Source organism: Larus michahellis, chromosome 15 (genome assembly GCF_964199755.1).
Source record: "Larus michahellis chromosome 15, bLarMic1.1, whole genome shotgun sequence".
Lineage (NCBI taxonomy): Eukaryota > Metazoa > Chordata > Aves > Charadriiformes > Laridae > Larus > Larus michahellis.
The window spans coordinates 13,813,137-13,832,850 of NC_133910.1; the positions used below are offsets into that span (position 1 = coordinate 13,813,137).

At 55.1% G+C, this 19,714-nt stretch overlaps 1 protein-coding gene across 4 annotated transcripts; it reads right to left on the reverse strand.

Moving 5' to 3' along the window:
* Positions 1-328: 328 nt before the first annotated feature.
* Positions 329-15,431, reverse strand: PLPP7 (phospholipid phosphatase 7 (inactive)). Of its 4 annotated transcripts, XR_012590081.1 has the most exons (5): positions 15,064-15,426; positions 13,876-14,348; positions 6,607-6,666; positions 3,664-3,880; positions 329-1,179 (listed from the first exon to the last, which is right to left on the reverse strand). XR_012590081.1 is itself a non-coding variant. In XM_074609019.1 (3 exons), the coding sequence occupies exons 2-3, from the start codon at positions 14,324-14,326 to the stop codon at positions 815-817; spliced, it is 816 nt and encodes a 271-aa protein (XP_074465120.1). In that variant the 5' UTR covers positions 14,327-14,348; positions 15,064-15,431; the 3' UTR covers positions 329-814. The 4 variants fall into 4 exon arrangements, 2 of the variants coding, with proteins under 2 accessions (XP_074465120.1, XP_074465119.1); XR_012590080.1 differs by lacking the exon at positions 6,607-6,666 and having other exon boundaries at positions 15,064-15,418; XM_074609019.1 differs by lacking the exons at positions 3,664-3,880; positions 6,607-6,666 and having other exon boundaries at positions 15,064-15,431.
* Positions 15,432-19,714: the final 4,283 nt, after the last annotated feature.

Below are 19,714 nucleotides of genomic sequence, written 5' to 3' on the forward strand. Positions count from 1 at the left end.
TTGCAAAATCACCATGACCCAGCACAATGCCTATTCACTTACTCCTTATTAGGATGAAAATGGGCAATTTGTAATTGTCCTTTACCAGACCAAACCCCATCCACAGAGCAGAGTTTTGAACAGCAGATGAAAGGCCACCTTCACATGCCACCTTCAGCGTCCTGACCACCCATCTAGGTCCATCTCATCCAAAGCAAACCATTTCAGTGATCGTTTGTATCCCCTCGGTCAGCACGACGGCAAGACCTCTTCCAAGTTGAACACATATCTCAAAGCCACACAGAACTGGCTTTTGTCCCCTCCCTCACGATAAGAACCAAACAGGGCAGAATTTTTATGATTATTTATTATCTGTGAAGTGCCGGCAGTGTCCTGACTCCGTACAAGACACCACTGCCAGGCTTACAAAAAGAAAAAGCACTGTGGCCAAAATCATTTAGCCTCAAAAAAGTTAATGAAGGTGTTCTCAGGAAGCTCTCAGGCGCTGCCCATCCTGAGGACATATCAAGGTGCTGATGTGAACCACCCAAACTAGGCAGACATGTAGCTCGTTTCTCTCACCCGTAAAGCTTAATTAGGTTGCTGTTCAAACACAGTTTGAGAATACGGCCAAAACACAGGCATGGCCCTTGATTGCTAAAACCCAATCCATTGCAAGAAACATATTGTTTTTTTCAGGTGGGGAAGCAACATTAAAAAACGCCACTACTCATGGAAGTTACAACTGCTTCCAACAAACATGTAGAAAATACCGGGAGGGAGACTTTTAAAGTATCTGCTAGTTTCCAGTGGAAAAGCGTCAAGTCCCCCGTGTTCACCAGATGGATATCAACATCTGACACGTGTTGGAAGACATCCATATCAACTCCACCAGCCTGAACTGTAAGTAGCCAAAAACAAAGCCAGACAGGACATCTGTGATATGGTGCCGTCCGATCATGACACGGGAAAAGCCCACGCAGAGGGCCCAGAGGACCAGCAGGATGCGGAGAGGGATGGCCAAGACTAGGTGGTTGAGGAAGAACTTGGAGAGCATGGCCGCTCGGCTGGCATGCCCGGCTGGAAATGCGTAGGTGTCCATGGTCAGGTAGTCCAACAAGCCAGGGGTGACGTCGTACGGGCCCTTCCGCTTGGCCAGCTTCTGCAAACCAGCCACAATCATGATGTCCAGGAGCAGGGCTACAAAAGGAGAGAAGAAGAGGGAAAGGTCAGAGACAGAAGCAGATTTGAGGGCAATTTTCAAGGCAGAACATTCGAGGATTGTCACTGTCTTTAAATAAAGGTTTGGGTTCGGTTCCAGCCAGGTGTCCATGGTTCAGCTGCACGCAGCCCCCCCATCTTCAGATCACCACCCAAATGTTAATTAACCCTCCCAGTTCACCCATGGAGAAGGCAAGTACCACTATCACCATCTCACAGAGGAGAAATACAAACCACAGAGGCAAGCGATACACCTGGGGAGGAAGAGAGCAACCGGCAAAGCTAAAATTAAAACTCTTTTGGCCCTCAAACCACTGGACTGGGCATCTGTTTCAGTCCTCCACCCCATGCTTTAGAAACCTCCTGCAGCAAGGACGTATCCCTGCCTGAGGTGGTTCCGTGCTGGGGTGACCAGGCTGCAGCGAGCGGTTGGTGGGAGGAAAGGTGCCCCACAGCACCTTCTGGTGTTGTCCTTTGTCCCCTCCCAAGCCCACCACCTCCCTCCTGCCCAGAGCCAGCCAGCGGGATCACACCGCACTGGCAGATTCCACTAAGAAAAGAGCACGAAGAGACAGTGAGCCAAGAGAAAAGCCATGCCACAAAGAAAACAGGCTTCTGCATTAGAAACAACACCTTGCTGCGTTGAAGCAGAGGGTGGGTGACATCCTCCTAGATGCCCCCACCTGTCCCTCTCTCCTAATCAGCCAAATGGCTGATTACCCACGAGCCGTTTCTTGTTTCTACTCGCCTCTTGCCACTCACCCCATGCACCCCCTTCCCTGCACAGAATCACAGAATGGTGGGGGTTGGCAGGGACCTCTGGAGATCATCTCCTCCAACCCCCTGCCAGAGCAGGGGCACCCAGAGCAGGTGGCACAGGAAGGTGTCCAGGCGGGTTTGGAACGTCTCCAGAGACGGAGACTCCACCACCTCCACCAAAAATGTGGTTGGGGGGGTAACACCTCCCAGCCCAAGCAAACCCAGGCTTGTGGCACAGAGGGACTGTCCCTGCAGCTGCGGGTCTCAACACCAAATCACCTTCTTCATTCACTGCTTCAAAGGGTGAAACCCATCAGCACTTCTCATCATCACCCTCCTCTTCATCCCACCCCCTTTGCCCCAGCCGACAGGTACTGTCATTTCTATTTCCTAGCATTGATTTTATTCTTCTTTAATCCCTTCATCTGCTTTTCCCCAGCCCTCCCAATTAGTCAGAGTGCTGATTTCAGCTCCTCGCAGCAATGACAAGGAAATATATACCCAGTATCAGCACAGCCTGCTCCCTCGGCAGCAATGCGAGGGGCCGGTTGCTTGGTTCCCGGGCCCTGATAAAGACCGTTCCTTGAGAGCTGACAAGGTTTCAGGAGGATGGATGGGAGGGCGGCGGGGATGGGAAATGAGACGGCACATGGGAGGCAGGCAGCTCCTCCTGCCCGGCACCTGGCAGGGGCTGGGAAGCGAGGAGCTGTCAGGGCGGCTCCGCTCGCCCGCCTCCCGCAGCGTGCCACCCCTGCGCAGCCAGCGCTGGCATCGCCCGGGGAAGGAGACGATATTTAGCCTGGCCAAACTCGCTCCTTATGGGAGGGCTATTTTTCTTCCCCATCAGCAGAGCATCTTGCGTGGGGGTGGCAGACAGAAGGATCTCCCTGGACCTCCTGCCCACCAGGTACCACCTGGACCACTGCTGGGCTCTCGGGGCCGTGGAGGGGTGATGGAGCAGAGGGAACGGTGTGGGCACCAACGGGAATGGTGGCACAGGCAGCAGCAGGACTCCAGCTTAAACACAACAAGAACCAGGAGGCTGACATGAAGGAATGGTTCACAGGTGGCATCTGAAACAAGGAGGGGGATTTCAGACCCAGCTGCAGAGCCCCGGAGGAGCCACCCCCATGGTTCCCTGTTAAGGCCGAATGCCCTCAGCACGGCTCGCAGCCACCAGGGCAATGAAGCGCTGGGGCTGCTCGCCATCACAGGGCTCTGCTCGCTACGGGCTTCCTAAATCACCCCCAGCCTGCCTCCTCACCCCCCCAAGGTGACCCCCCGCAGCCCCCATTCAGCAAAGTGCTTCAGGAGCCGAATTCCAGAGCTCGTTGGCCGCATTGCCCACCAGTCCCATCTCAGCTTGGACAAGCACTGGGTGAGAGCCGAAGCTCTGGGACGCAATCTCGGGAGCCCAGACTCACGCATTCATTTCAGAGAGATGATGCACCAGCGCTGCCAAGAGAAGACTCTGGCCCAAGCTGCTCCTGCTGAAGTCAGCAGCTTATTGCATTGCTGAGGAGCACCGCCAGGGCTCAGCAACCAGTCCGGGCACCCCAAAGGATCCCCAGAGTCTCCCATGGTGTTCAACACACCCACTACAGACCATTGCCCACCAAACCTGCCCGTAGATCAGTAGCACAAACGCTGTGGGCTTTAGCGACGCGTGGCGTTCACCATTGCCCATGAGTATTTTACACTTACATGATTTTTTTCCGGTCAAAGGTGATGTCAGGGCAACTTGAGGGACGCAGGCGTGTGCGCATGGAGGTGTTCAGAGAATGGAGAACAAGCCAAAGAGCTGCTTTAATAATCCTTTCATTCAGAAGATGAATAAAATGGGCCTTCAGTACTGCTAGGTTTGATTTTCGTCAAATGATGCACAGAAAACAGAAAGCCTCGTTTGCCTACATTTCAAGATCTGAAGGCATGACAGCATTAAAACCGGGGGTTAATTTGCCGTTAAAAGAAAAAAACAAAACAAAACAAAACCCCAAAGATCCCTCTGTCTGGTGCTTTTTCTGTCACTTCCCCCTGCGCTTTCTGTTCCTTCCATGAAGCAACTTCTTTACGAAGCAGCCCCAGCAGCCAGTCCTGCCCCGGCCCCTGAGGCACGGGGGGGTCCCACCGCCCTCGCCCAGCTCTGGGTCTCAGCAGGGCCCTGCAAACCCCGGGGAGCTGCGCCGTGCCCCTGCCCTCTCCTCCTGCCGCTGCTGCTGCCGCCGGCGGGCAGGCGCTGCCAGAGTGAATCAGCACAGAGCGCTGCTGCCGACACTGCTGCCAACGGCACGGCCTGCGGAAACACGTACAGATGGGAACAACGCTCAGCAGCCCCGGCACGGGCCCTATCCCTTTCCAATTTCTTGACCTACATGCCTGCCTGGACTTCGGGTCATAGACTCATAGAATGGTTGGGGCTGGAAGGGACTTTAAAGCCCACCCAGTGCCCCCCCTGCCCTGGGCAGGGACACCTCCCACCAGCCCAGGTTGCTCCAAGCCCCGTCCAACCTGGCCTTGAACCCCTCCAGGGATGGGGCAGCCACAGCTTCTCTGGGCACCCTGGGCCAGGGGCTCACCACCCCCACAGTGAAAAATTTCTTCCTGCTATCTAATCTAAATCTCCCCTCTTCCAGTTTGAAGCCATTACCCCCCATCCCATCACTACAGGCCCTTGTAATACTAAAAAAGTCCCTCTCCAGCTTTCTTGTAGGCCCCCATCAGATACTGGAAGTCCATCACTTGCTTTTTCCCCTTAATGCAAACCAAATCCTCCCTCCTCAGCTGGGCACATCCACACCAGCATCATGCAGCTAAGGGGTTAATTTTCTCACAGGCATCCTTGGTGTGTCCAGCTGCAGCTGGGTGTCTCTGCACCAGGAAAGGTGCCTGCTGGCTACCAAAGAGGTTGCATCCGAAGCCCCTTCGCCTTGCACTCCCTAGCACAGCCCCAGCCACCTGCAAACCAGCATCGTCACCTCAGCGCTGTCCTTCCCCTGTCCCTAACGCAGAGATTCGCAAATCCTTCAGGCCGAGGTGACTGGAGGCTGCAGGAAATATAGCCCCGGGGGAGCCCGCAGAAGGGAGCCTGCAGCCGATCCACCAGCCTGCGCGCCCGCAACGCTGCTCTCCGGAGACGCTCGGGGCTCTCACAGGCGTAGCAGAGATGGCAGAGTGCCACCTGACCGAGCGGTGAGATGCAAGGAGCAAGAAATGTTAATTTTAAGCATTTTTTTCATCACATCTTTCCCCAAGATCCAGGTAGCATTGGATTTAAAACACAGGCAGCACTGGATTTAAAATCCAGGTAGCATTGGATTTAAGAGAGCAAAGGAAGGATTAGCTCTCACACATCGCTCCTTTCATGTTTTTCCAAAAAAGATCCAGAATTTCCCCTTTAACCTGGTGTTAAGGGAAACAATCCTTCAGATTTCCACTGCAAGACCAGCCGATCACAAAAAGCCCTATTCACATCTAAAACTTCCTTAAAGCGCAAACCCAAAGAGAAAGTCTTCTCTGCCTGCGACAATTTTAGCATCAGAGATCACCTTGGTATTGTAAATAGCCAACATCTGGCATCAGACGCACAGTAAATGAGCTGAAAGTGAGCCCCCTGGGCAGACGTTTTATATCTATTAATAAAAGGAAAACAATTATCTGCCTTGCTCCTACCACCAAATGTTAGGAGCCCATTAAGGGTGGAGGCGAAGGCAGGCAGGGCACAAGGACGATCCTCAAGCATCGCCGCAGCAGAGCCAAGCCAAACCCCAAGGCTGGTATTTCAGGGAAGCCGAAACAGTTGGACGTCCCCTGTCACCATAAGGTCCTTTCTGTCCCCGCGCCCGAGGTGCCATCTCTGCTGCCGTCCCTTACGGCGGGGGGGCCTGGAAGAGACTGAGGATGGGGCGAGCACCCTCGGGAGCATCGCCTGCCCCAGCTCGGAGCCAGGCAGCGTCTCCAGGAGGGTGGCAGATTCCAGCTGAGATGTTTATATAAACACGTTATCAAAACCGCAGCTGAAAAACAACCTGGGTGCAGTGCTAGGCACAGCGGGGGGAGGAAAAAAAGGAGAAAGCCAAAAAAGCCCTTGGCCTCGTCTGCTCCTGCAGCCGCGATTCACACGACTTCACACACGTGGGGCTGCTCGGATGAGACAAGGCGGCTCTCCAGAGCCCAGCCTGCGAGATTGGGACCAGAAACGGAGTCACAAGCTGGACTCGGTCTCCCAGCGCCGCATGTGGGGAGGTAAATGCCCAGGAACGACGAGCGAGCCCATCCCGTGCGCTCAGGAGGCACCCCGGTGAGGGAGCAGACGTGCTTTGGACAACCCCCTCTACCCAGCCCTGGTACCGTTCTAAAGCAGAGACAACTTGGCAATAACTCATTGCCAGGGCTTCAGAGCCTGCTCCGGCCCGGGTCCCACCGTGCTGGAGGCCACACCAACCCCGCTGAGATGCCACGTGTCCCCCACCACAGCTGCCCAGCCCACGTGTAGGGCCAAGGCTGGCTTTGAAGGTCCCATGTTTCCCAGAGCAGCCAGCATCACTCAGGAGTGAGCCCTGGACAAATGCCACCATTCCCCAGAAACAGCTCCTTTTGCTTCACAATTATAATTATTATTTTTTTATTTTGTTATTTTTTTTTACTTACCTGCCCGATCCTACTGTTTCTGAACTTCCCAAATCTCCCGCAGGCATTAGGCTCCCTGACCTGGAAAATGAGCCGTTTGCAGCCTTGACTAGTCAACACTAATGAGAGAGGCACGTTTCAAAAGTCTTTCTTCCCCTTCTCTCCGGTGGAGTCGGTGGCAGCTGGAAGAGCTCCACTCACCTGGAAGTGAACACCTCCACTCCCTTTTCTTCCCCAAATGCAGCACCATTAGGTGTAAGAGCTGGCAAAAGGCACAGCTGGCACGACACATTGACAAACCGATGAATCAGACGCTGCGCTGTTTTGGGGGGAGGTTATTTTTTGGCTGAACAAGCAGCAGAGTGGGGTAAGTGGCCACAGGGAGGTGAAAAAATGGTGGAAAGCAGCATTGTGCAATTAATTACAAAAAAACCCCAAACCAACAAACAAAAAAACCCAACCAGCTAAAAAAATAGACCAGCTATATCCTAGATGATTAGAAACAGCCCCGAGTGCAAACACAGGCTCCCCGGAGTTCTCCCCTTGGAAATACTGTGCCCCTGAGAGCCGGGCAATTTGTATCCCAGCATCAATTAGTGAGCGGGGCTGCCTCGCTGGGGGTCTGCGCAGCCTGGGGACGAGACGCGGGCGAGAGGGTGAGCGCAGCGAGGAGGGCTCGTGCTGATGGGGAAAACGAGCTGAGCAGCGCCCGGGACGGCTCAGCTGCCTCCCAGAAGGGCACCGACAGCTTGCAAAGCCCCTCTGTGCTGTGCCAGCAGCACAGGTCACATCAGCACAGCCCCGAACCGCGCGCCGCAACACGCACAAGCACAACGGCACCTTGCGGGGTGAGCCGGAGGAAGAAAACTGCCCTGGGGCGGTGACCAGCAGCATCGCCCAGCCCACAGACGCCGGGCTTCTCGCTCGGACTCAGCGCTGCTTAGGCTTGCGCTTACACCCCACCGCCTTCGATAAGGCAAATCGGCCAAAAAACAATTGGGGATGAGTCTGTGGTGCTCAGCATGGCTCCAACCATCACGTCTCATGGTGCGCTAAAGACCCGGATGAGGTCTCTAGACCAGCTCCCTCTATAGATGGAAACGGAGAGCGAGACCAGAACTGCGTTCCAGGTGAAAACACGGCGCTTTCTTCCAAGGTGAGGAAAAAGAGACAGTTCATCTGACTCCCCTCTCGCATCCCCATCCGCCACCATGCCTGGCCCGGAGCAAGATACCCAATGGGCTCTCCCTGCCCGCGCTCCTCCCGGCGACCCACCTCACTGCCCAACGCTCCTCCACCTTCCTCTTCCCAACCACCGCTCCTGTCGAGGCGCGTTAGATGCAAACACACTCACCCATTTCTCGGGATCTCCCCTCGGGCCAGAGCCTGGCTCAGCCTCTCCGGCAGGGCTGGCTCTGCCCCGGTGACAACAGGCACTGTCCCCTTTGAGCTCCAGGCAGGGGCACTGGGAAGCTGTTCCCGGAGTGACAGACATAAGGATGACTCATTTCCCATGTTTATTCCCCCTCTTCCCATTCAACAACCCTCGCACTTCTTTTCTCTTTCACTCTGCACTCAGGCTCTGGAACATTTCTCCTGATCGCTCTGCGCGAGGGTTGGATTTCAGCTGGCTGCACTTTCCCCAGGGGTTGCACGCTGATGGCTGCCGGGCTCGCAGCATCCTCAGCGCCACGCAGCCAGCCAGGAGCCCAGCTCCCCGGGGCTGCCCGGGACCAAGGGGCTGATCAGAGACCACAGGTCTGACAGAGACCCTACGCGGGTCCCTGGAAACACCCCCCCGCCTGCTCCAGCCACAGCCACATGGGTCCCAGCCTGTCACTGACTGCCCTTTATCTGAAGGGACACTGCGGACTCGCCAGCCTGCCCTGCAGTGAGCAGTGTGCATGTGCTACAGAGCAGCAGGCGAGGAAGGGAAGGGGGGCAGGGAAGCCGGGCATCGCTTGCTCTTCAGAGATGCCTGAGCTCATCAGCCGTGAGGGGATGAAGGCTGAGGATGGCACCCACCAAAGGAGCAGGGACTTCAACGGCTGCATCTGGGCAGGACAACAAGAGGCAGATTAGCAGCCTGATGTGACGAAGAGGAAGATTTAATGCCAGGCTGGACCTGTGTCTGGATGCTGGATGCAGGGAGCGGGCATCTGTGCTGTTCCCTCCGCCTGGCACTTACCATGGGTCAGTCATTTTGGGTTACTTGGCATTTAAGCGTTTCCAGCTCGCTGGGCAGATGTGCTGAGATGGCAGCGGGCACTGCCAGGGCTGGGAGGGGAGCAGGACAGGGGCTGAGCCTCCTCCGCGTGCCAGGTTTTACAAGGAGGGGATGGTTCATGCAGGGCGCTCGCTCCCGAGCTGCTCTCCCCATCCCTGCCCAAACGTCATCTGCCCCGTCTGGCTCAGAAAATCCCCAGCCTCACCGTGGGAATATGAAAGGAGGAAAAAATAGACACATCTGGCCCCAAAACCATCTCTGGGGCTCTCAGCTTAGCAAGCTCTGCTGCGTACGGACCGATCCATCTGCCGTGCAACGCCCCGGCCCCTCCGCGGGCTCTGGGCTGCTGAGCCCCGGGGCTCCACAGGACGAGCTCGTCTGGGCATTTCATCTACGTTACTGGTGACCTTTACCAGCAACGGGCTGCACTATCTGGGTTTTCACCACACGGACTCCAAAGAAGAGCACGACAATACCCGAAGCACCTCTGTGTTGTTAGAGCAGGTCAGCAGGGTCTCCAGGGGCCGGGTGAAGGCATTTCTCGCTCTCTTTCCTTCCCAACCCACCACTTACCTGACAATCTGGTCTTGCTTGGCAGCTGCCGGGGTGGGACTGCAGAGTCCTGGCCATATATATGTGTTTATAAATGTATATATAAATATATTAAATAAATAATTATATGGCTCAGGATAAAGACACAGCTCCGCAGGGAGCTATGCCTCAGAACATCATGGCTTGGTTCCCAGTGAGACTAAAGCTAGGTCGGTATTCAGGGAGAAGGCTGGAGAGAGCAAGAACTGCCTTCTTGCTGACTTTCAGGAGTGGAGAAGTGACCCTGGGCTCTCCTCCCTTCCTCCCCCTGTGCCGAGCCACCCTCAGCCTGCCGCGCTGTTTGCGACGCTACGCCTGCAGCCCGCGGCACTGCTTTACTCCATGGTGATAAATGCTCAGTGACAGCACCAAAGAGCCGCCTTCCCCCTGAGAAGCGGGATGCAGAGCCAGCCGGTGATGGATGAGGACTGGGACCTGTGTCACCAAGACAGCAGCGGGATGCAGGGGACGCAGCGGGCAAAGAGAAGACCAGGGCTTTCTCTTCTCCTCTGAATACCTATTTTAGAAAGCCATGACCAAAGCAGGATCAGTTAATGGCTGGTATTTCAAACCGAGCACAAGCACGTATTTTATGTGCGAGGGTTAACCAAGCAGATACCCTCCGACAGCAACGAACTGAGCAAGGTTCACTGCCTCGGGGGGAGAGATTCGGCTCTAAACACAATAGGTGGGCTTCACCAGAGCCACCACTTTGGGCAGACGACCGCATTCCCTTCCCACCGCAGTAAGAAGGCGCCTGGACCTGGAAAGCCCATCAGTCTTAACGAGATCAATCGGTTTAGCTTAATAAATAGGAGATGAAGAAATTACTTGAGCGCTATCCAAACTATTGAAAGGCAGCAGAGCTGTTGGCTAAAAGAGCTATTCAGCCGAAGAGACGAGGGTACGCGGACGCAGTGGAGGAAGAGGAGAGTCAAACTAAGAGCAAGGCGCTTGTGAGAAATACCTGCCACTGCAGTGATACAGAAACGGTTCTGACAAGTTCACCCTCCCTTGTAATTGTAAATCAGATTGAGTGTTTGGGTTTTTTCCCTTAACAAATTGAACAGGAATAAATTAGGGGATGTGCTACAGCCTGTATTTTGCCGTGGGTTAGATCAATGATCCAAATGTTCTTTGCTGGCTTTGCAGTCAATGAATCACTAAATTTGGATCCACATCCTCACCAGATGGATCAGAACCAGAAACCGAGGTACTGCTTCCCTCGGGGTTTAATGGAGTTTCTGTCTGGTTCTGGAGCAGACCTGGGAATTTTAGTGAAAGTTTTATATCTGTTTTCCCCTTGAAAGCCCGATTACAAGGTTCAAATTATTTTCCAAGCACCTCAGTTTCCCTGAAACCCTTGCGAAAACCTTGTGGTTTTCCTGAAAACCTTGCAAAACCCTGCAGAGAAATGCTTGAACAGTCCTAAAAGTTCCCACATCGGCAGACAAATAAAATGAACTCTAAAACTGGGGGGTTCCTAAGTTTATGATTTTCTCAATTTGGCCGGGGGGCGCAGAGTTTCTTCCCGACTGCCCAACAGCCAGGGCTGGCCGTGCTGAGAGAGTCTTCCTGAAAGCATTCTGGCAGAGGGGATTTTACAGTGGGCACAGATATCTGATTTCTTCCATCTTTTCAGTAACAGGCTGGGACCGTGCTTCGCTGGCTGTTTGGCATTTGCTGGAAAAGATTACGACGAGAAGGAGAATCGATAAATTCCATCACAGATGACAAACATGGAGGGAAAACATTGCTTGGGGTTGCTAATCAACATCTGCAGTTGGGATGGATGGAGCATCCCAGGGTCAGACCCCCTCACCCGAAATGCTCCCGCATGGATTGGCAAAGCTCCTGCCAAGAGCTCCTCAGGCGCGAGTGCCCCCCCCCATCTGCAGTGGTGCTTCTGCCAGGTTCCCAGTCCCATTTCAGCAGTCTCCTGTCTCCTCGCCTTGAAAGCCTGATTGCAAATCCTAAACAAGTGCTCTATGATGGGCTGGCTCCCTGCCCAGAGACTGCATCAGAAATTCTGCTTGATGTATCAAACTCTTGGCAAGCAGGGGGAAGGGAGGAGAGCAAGGAGAGGTAGGGAAGGGGTACCGTAGACAACCCCACCTTCCCAGCTTCCCTCTTCCCAGGAGACCAGGAAGCACCAGGAGGTTCCCTTCCCTTTGACTTGCCCCTACCCAGGAGGGTATACCACATCCTGATGGATCTGAACCACAGGAATAGAGCAGCAAGAGGGACCAAGGATGCCAGATGCAGCAGTCATGCCATACCCTTCCCATTTACTCATGAGACCCCATTTCTCATGGGATCTCTCTAGGTCCACCAGCCCCACGCTCCCCACATGGACTCTTTCCTCCATCAGCAATGCAGGTGTTACAGCAACAGCTACCCGGATTTTCAGGGTTCCTGACTGCAATCTTAGATATCAAACCAAGGCCACGCTCACAGCAGAGATCTGCTCTGTGGGGTGACACAAGTGCTGCTGAGGAAGCTCTGACCAGAGGCTCAGGGCACCTTGGTCAGTCCCACCAGTCAGGGCTGCCTACTCAGAGGGCAAAGTGGAGCTCTTTGTAGGATGCCGGACCTTCGGAGCTGTCAGGTCACCTTGTGAACTAGTCCTTCACACAGTTTAACTACTTTCTTCTTTTTGGCAGGTGGAGAAGAGGGATGGGAGTGGTGTGTCTAGGCAAGGAAGTAAGACTTCAGAAACTCTGTAAGTTGGCCCCGGGCACCACATTTGAGCTCAGGAGGCCTGGAGATGCAGATGGTGGTGCGGGGCTGAGCTCTCCCCAAGACCACCTGACACTCAAAGTTTCAAGGCAACCTGGAGGTGTCTTTGCATTTGGCCTCCTTGGCAACAGAAGGGAGAGAAAACCTTTCTTGTTTTTAAGCCAAAGGTGGCATTAGCTTTTTATAAGGATCTCAAATATTTTGGAGTCAGAGGTTCAGGCTCAAGTCACAGTTTTCAGGCTCCAAAACCGTCAAAGGCTCTCAGGTCAAGAGACATCTGGAAACTGACGGTTGATATTAGTCACCTACTATTTCATCCTCGTGCCCTTTTAAATGGAGCTTCTTTTCTCAGTGAGAGGTTGACCCAGCGCACCGAGGAGCCCCTGGAAGAACTGCTGACGTCGGCGGGCTCTGCATCACGCCGATGCTATTCTGGCTTCTTCCCCGTGATGGCCTCCCTTCATTAGATGTCACAGCACGAGGACAGTCTCTTTCAAAGGCAGAGGGGAGAAAAGGCAGCTACCACTGTGCTTTTCAAGCCAGTTCGGCAGAATCTTTGCCCTCTCCGAAGGATGAACTTGTGAAAAAAAACCTGGGACCATGTATCATGTCGCAGTTAGCCCCTGCGGACAGGACGTCCCTTTCCTGAGGTGCCTCTGAAATAACATGTCCCTATGTCCCCGCAAAAGGCTCCCTGAGAAACAAAGGCCTAATTCCAATGTTTTCAATTTCTTGTACCAACCGAAAGTGGGAGCTTGGATCACTGGGCGTTTTGGGAGTGTGAAACACTAGGGCTGATCACAGTCAGATGAGATTAGTCACAAGGAAAAGTATGATACCTGGGTCCCATGCCAAAGACAGAAGAAGGAGAAGAGCAAGGTCCTCAGGTAGACATGGCCAGGGTGGGTTGAGGCCAGGATCTAAGGCAAGTCACAGCTGGGGCTCGGTCTGGTCACTGGTGGGACATGGGTCCACACGGGTAGGATGGGCCCGGGTGGGATGGGCCCTGCTCAACTCAGAAGGCAACTCCTCTAACACTTCCCAACCTCCAGAAACAAGGACACCGACCACCGCACAAGAAAGGACTAGCAGGAGAGCCAGAGAGATCCCAGCCTGTATGTATGGCCTCTGGGTCAAATTAGCGCATGGAAATGGGGACAGCAGCAAGAAAGGTCCTCAAGGGAAGGAGGATGCGAGATCAAACCGCAGCAGGGAAGGAGACGGGACTCCATCACGTGGTGGCTGAGACATGGAGCCAGGGTCTGTTCAAGAAGGTGGCAAGGGGATGGAAATCTTTTTTTTCTCAAGGATATCCTCAGGAATTGATCCAGATATCAAAGATTAAAATCTTTATGTTTTCCCCACCTATCAAACCACCGAGGCAAATGATCATAGCTTAAATAAAACACATCGCTGCTGGTATCCACCTGCGCGTCACAGACACTCCCTTGGTCTGACTGGACAACCCAGCCCCACGCAGGACCGGGGACCTGCCCCTGCTCCATGGGTGTCACCAGCTCCCAGGATTACTCCATCCCTTTTAGACAACTACATCCATCACCCATGGTACCCAGGACCGAAACGGCCGATAAGTGCAGCATTTGCCCTACAGGTCACTCCCTGCTTCCTGACCACACCGGTGACTGGGAGCCGTCAGAGGAGGAGTCCTGGTGCCACTGCCCCTTGTGACCAGGGCTGGGCTTTCCCGGCGGGGAGGGAGGTTTGCCACTCACCTAGCAGCAGGTTCATGAGGACCTCTTGGCCTGCCAGTGTGCTGCTCTTCACCAGGCAGATGAGGGTGCCCGCAATCCAGGGGATCCCGTGCCCCGTTATCCCCAGGAGGTTAATCATGGAGCGGGCACCACCCCAGGAGGAGGCTCTGTTGGCACACACTCCCAGCCTCTTGGACATGCAGATATCGATGGCCAGCAGGGAGTTGAAGGCGATTCCCTTGAAGGAGGGGTTGAGCTGCATGCAGTCCTCTTCGGGCAGCTGCTGCGACTGCCTCCGCTCCTTGGGGTTGCTGTTCTGGGGACCGGCTGCCCCGGCCTGGCCGCTCTGCTTTCTGCCCGAGCTCCTGCTCTCCTGGTTCCCCTTCAAGGGCTGGTTCAGGGAGAGGAACTCAGCCCTGTTGAGGACATTGTTCCTGTCTCTTGCCCTGGACCGCGGCTGGGATGCTGGCATTGCAGTCTCTCTCTAAGGCAACCTGCTTTGCAAACACCGGGAAAGAGGGAAATTCCTCTTCTCCCGGCAGAAAGCTTCCCCCACTCCCACCCTCACGAGCCGTAAATTTGGGAAGCTACAGAGGTTCCCCTCTGTTGCAGTTGCCCCCAGCACAGACTGCAGCTGTTAAATATAGAGTAAGGAATGCACATGGCTGTTTACTTCATGGGCCTAGCAAGCTTGGAAGGAAAATTAATGCCAGGCTTGGCAGCCACTCCAGTGCCAGAGAAAAAGGTTAAACAGCCAATAGATTGGAAGAAGAGGAGGGAAAAGCGTTGTGCCAAAGGTTGGTTGCTTCTAGCCTGGTCTATTTAAATCTTCCAATTGCTTATTCCCCTGGGCTGCAAGGGAAACTGGGAAATGTAGTTTTTTTTGCACTCCGAGTCACATTTCAATATCAGAGAGTCGGAGCTGGAGGAGATCACGGCATCCCCCCTGCCCACGGCAGCAGGAATTGCTGCGGCGGTGGGCTGTGCCACCAGCTTTGCGAGCTCCAAGGCTGGGCACGGCGTGGGGGCTTCCCTCCACGGGCTCTCCCCAGGCATCTTCTCCATTTGTCTGTGCTGCAACACCTCACCCCCTGCCAGGGCACCCTGAATACCACCTTCCTCTCCCTGTACGCACACCTTTCAACCACCGCTAGCCCCAGCCTCCCTCCCCGCTCAGCCTGCGCCCCTGCAGCCACTTCCACCACTCACCCTGTTCCCGATCGAGGAGCAGCAGCACCTGCCTCCTGATTAAAAGAGACACCGTGCCACTAATGAATTCCCTGCCCCCAGCGCTGAGCGTGGCCTCAATACCGCACATGTTTCTGCCATGTCATCCAGCATCGCACAGGTCCCGCGCTGAGAGCAGGTGACAGGCAGTGGCCGCGTCCCCGAGCCGCGGGTGTGATCAGGTACCGGCCCCAGGGGAGCGGGCACCATGGGATGGGGAGGAGGAAGGCTCACGCCAGGCCCTGGGGAGCCCTCCCACAGAGGACAGGGAAGACCTGCCGTCCCTCCTGCCACGGCGCCTTGTGCTCCGTCACTTCGTCCATGCACGGCTGCCGTCAGCCTCCCGCCTCCCCGCTCCCCACCCCAGCTGGGGTGAACCCCTCTGAGATACCTCCCACCCGCCAACCACCAGCGCTGGCAAGCCCCTGAGAACATCCCGTCCGCGCTCACAGCTCCAGTTTACAGATCTGAACGACCTTGCTACAGTCCCTGACCCGCAGCCACGTGGATCTAAGCCTCGAGCACCGCTGGCAGAGACCGTCCATCTCAGCTCCTCCTGCCCGAAGGACGGCAGCCCGCTGCAGCACCTGCCCGAGCCACATCCACTCGGGCTGCCGTCGCCGAGTTACCTTCCCTGGGCTGTCAGAGCTCCATACCACCCACATGCTCAAGAAACGGGACTATTCCTATGCAAATAGCCAGAAATCCCCCATGGACAGAGAAGTGGAGAAGATGAATATTGCACTGAGGAGCAGAATGGGCACCTCTCCTGGTGGCAGTGACATCTGCCTACACAAATGTCCAGTTACAGAAGTCAGTGTTTGTACAGGTACCCTGGCCCAGGTATCTTTAAAAGTCTTGTCCAAAAGGCACGGGAGAGCTTAAGTGCTAAATGAAAGGTGGGTTTTGGCTTTCTAAGATAATAAGAAAAATTTTGTGCTTTCTTCATGCTTTTTATGCATAGATCTGAAAATCCTCTAGACGAACTGTGCATCCAGACTGTGCCCAGCTCACGGACAGGCCAGAGGCGAGGGCAACGCTTGGCCAAGCAAGTGCCAGAGGTCCTGAGGAGCCCCCGCTCCTGGGCTTTGCTCGTACTTACCCCCTTATGAATCAAAGGAAAATAATACACGTCCATTTATTTCTGAATCACACCCTCCGGGAACCTACCTCTTGTCGGTGACGATGACCCCGGCCAGGGGAGGAGCTCGTCCCCTCCCCAGACGCCCTCACCCAGCCCATAAACTGCAGCCCCCATCACCTCAGGTACCGTTTGGGGCTGCGGCAACCTGGGAGCGTGCACGGACGCTGCCACATCACCGACACCCACCATCTCCCCCCCGACCGCCGCGGCACAGCAGCATTCCCATGCTATCGGAGCAGTTAGCGCCCTGTCCCTGTCTGCCTGCCCTCATCCCGCTGCCCGGCTCCGAGGCATGTGGAAAATCTCAGCCCACCTGACATCAGCCCTGGAGATAACCGTCATCGCTGCTTTAACTTGGCTATAGCCGTCACCTCCCCTCCGGATGGCCTCCCTGTTTCTCCTGCCGCTGTGTGGGGCTCCTTGCAAACGTCTGTGAGCAGAGGGAACCTGGTCTGTCCCCCCTGTCCCACCCTGTGCCGGGGGTGCTGAGCTACAGCTGAGCACGTTCCTCAGGAGCTGTCATGGGGAAGAAATACCTTGAAAGGCACTAGGAGTTAATTTAATTTGGTTCCTGTCCTTTCTGATGTGGATATGGGGGAATTTCTCTGCTTTAGAGCCGCCCTGGCCTCCCCACGGGACCCAGCCTCGCAGCCCAGCGCGAGTCCCAGCAGAGGGGACGGAGGAGGACGGGCAGCGCGGGACGGAGGCAGTGCCAGCAAACCCCCGCCAAAAGCGCAGCGGGAAAGGACAGCAACGCGGTCTCTCCTGCAGCCGGACGGGCTGTCACCGCCTGTCCCCACGGACAAGCTGAGCTTGGGAGGGAAATGTCCCCGATGCCAGCAGTGAGGACGGGCCAAGCACTGTCCCGCTGCACGCACGGAGGAAGGGAGGCAGCGAGCTCGGAGGAGACACATTCCGCTCACAAAACAGCCACAAACCCAGGGGTTTATAAATATCCCCGCTAAACCTGTAGACAGGCTCCCTGCTCCGGCGGGGCTATTCCAGGCCTGACATCCGATCCAGGCGGGCCATCGAGCGCCTCGGAGAGTACCCAGATGGACAAATCCGACATGCTCCATGCACGGCATCCACTCGGTCCCGGCCGTGCCCCCCGCCTGCCGGCCCACCCCTGCCTGCCTGCGGGGCTGCAGTCCCCTGCCCTGGGGGCTGCCAGCCACAATGCCCCGCATAGTAGCCACGTGTGCACGGCTTCAGGGGCCAGCACGGCCATGCAGACCGTACCGGAGACGCGGGTGGGACAGGAGGGATGGCAACATCCCCTTTAGCTGCTATTCACTGGCAGCTTTGGTGCGCCCCAGCCCCTGGCCGCGGCTGGCCACGAAGCAGCGCTCGCAGCCACAGAGCTTGCAAGCAAACCTGCAGCGCTCCCGGGTGGGATTCTTCCAGGGGTGAGAAAAGAAAGCTTGGCCAAAATAAAATACAATATTCTGCAGTATTAACAGCACCCGCAGCGGTGCCGGTCAGGCCCATTAGCACACCATAGCATGGCCTCTGGTGGGCTGGTTTTATTTGCCGCTGCTCAGGTGGCAAAGGTGAGACCCTGCCTTTCAGAAAACATGCTTGGAAGGACTTGGAGGCACAGGGCAGGCCGCGATGCCGGGGGGAGCAATAGCAGGAAGGGAGCATGGCCCTGCTACAAGGAGACGGGAACAAGTCCATCAAACGAGCAGCAGAAGGAAACCCAACTCACAACATCGCCAGACGCTCCTAACTCTTACTCACCACAGCTTGGCCTCACAACCCCGGCAATTCCATCAGCCAGCACCGCGCTCTCGGGCACGGGAACCGTTCTGCGCACGGCTTCATGCACCCGCTCCGGGGTGGAGCATGCTAATGCCTTAATCACTCACAGCAGCACGACAGAGACAGGCACGACCAAAACCCAAAGAAAACTCCAGCTGAAGATGAAAAGCTGATTTAATTAGAATGAGATAATGCAATTTCCTAGTTGACCAGAACACCAGACACAGCCAAGTTGAAGCAAGACCTGGCTAAAGCTTCAGCGAAACTAGAGTTGCAGAATATGCAGTTTCGCCCGATTCATAATGCTCTGAGAAACTGTGACAAGCTTGTTTGAAAAGTGTGAAAGTGTCTTGGAAATGTCAAAGTATTTCAGCACCTTCTGGAGGCTGCCAAAGCAACTGGATATTTCATTCGGAGATGCTCATTTCATTCTTTCTTGTGGTAACAAGTTCGTAGCTTGAGTGCGTTCTTAGTTCATGTATCTGTTGCAGGGCTAGTGACTATAATTGCGACCTTCACAGAGATTGTGAAGTTTAAATAAATACTTAGCCAAGGCTTTGAGAAACGCGCAGAAGAAAAACATAACAATATCCTGTGTGGGTTTTTTTCCACCTGCTGTGGGTGGAAAGGAGCAAATCTGCCTCCCCTCGTCCTGTGGCGTTCACTTGTCAGGATCACCCAGTAGCTCCAGTCTCTCCGACCTGCCGGAGGGCAGACGGCAAGTGCACAGTGTTGAAAAACACCAGGCACCGTGTGAGCTGATCGAGCCTGCTGGGAGCGCGGGGTGGGAAGGACTACAAGACATTTGCTTAGCTCTGTGCTGCTGTGCCATACTGCAAGTGGCACCGGCAAAGCAATTTTTACCTCTCAGTTCCCCAGGTTTCCTATTCAGAAACAAGTCACGGAGGACACGCGCACCCAGAGCCTGGCGAAACGCTCGACGTACAGCAGCCACCACCAAGAAGCTGGACACACGCACCTCACCTTCAGCATTCGGATCCTCAGCCGGTTGACAGTCAGCAGGACCAGGCAGCGACGTTACGCCTAAACCGGGCTGTAACAGAAGTTTACAACTTTCCCACAGGCCACTGCTGCCTCAGACGCTTCTCTCTCTCTATTCCAGCTACTCCTGAGTCCCTTTGCTGCTATGGAGAGCTTTGCATTTCCAGTCGCTCGAATCACAGCCCATCCAGCCCAGGGCTACAGGTTTTGCAAATAAGGAGACCGTCCCTTTACTGAATCTACCAACCGAGCTCCAGCTGGGAGAAGAAAATCCTAATCTGAAAAACCAAGAGAAAATACACTGCAGTTAAATAAAAAAAAAAAAAAATGTAAAAAAGACGTTTCTTTAAAAAACCCCAAAACTACATTACCCACAATTCGCGGAGGCGTGGGAGGAAATGCTGGGTTTGCAAAGGAGGTTTAGCTTCAACAGCTGCAGTTGAAAAGCGAAATACAGGGGGAGGGATGGGACTGGGCGAAGGAGGGAGGACAGGGAGGGGGGGGTGTGCTGAGCCCTGTCGCCGGTGTCGTCCCCCCCCGCCGGGCTGGCGGAGCCGCTGTCATGCGGCGGTCCCTGCCCGGGCAGCCGGCGGCAGGGAAAGGCTACCGACGACTTTCTGCAAAGTTTGACCCGCTTGCCTTCATTTTATTATTTTATTAATTTTTTTTTTTTTTTTGATGCTGCGACGGCGACCGGAGCGGGAACCCCCCCGCACCCCACTG

Coding starts and splice junctions, on each gene's coding strand:
- PLPP7 (XM_074609019.1), bottom strand. CDS start 14,326: ATGCCAGCATCCCAGCCGCGGTCCAGGGCAAGAGACAGGAACAATGTC. Junction 1,180..13,875: donor CCTCATGAACCTGCTGCTAG/GTGAGTGGCAAA, acceptor CTCCTTTTGTAG/CCCTGCTCCTGGACATCATG.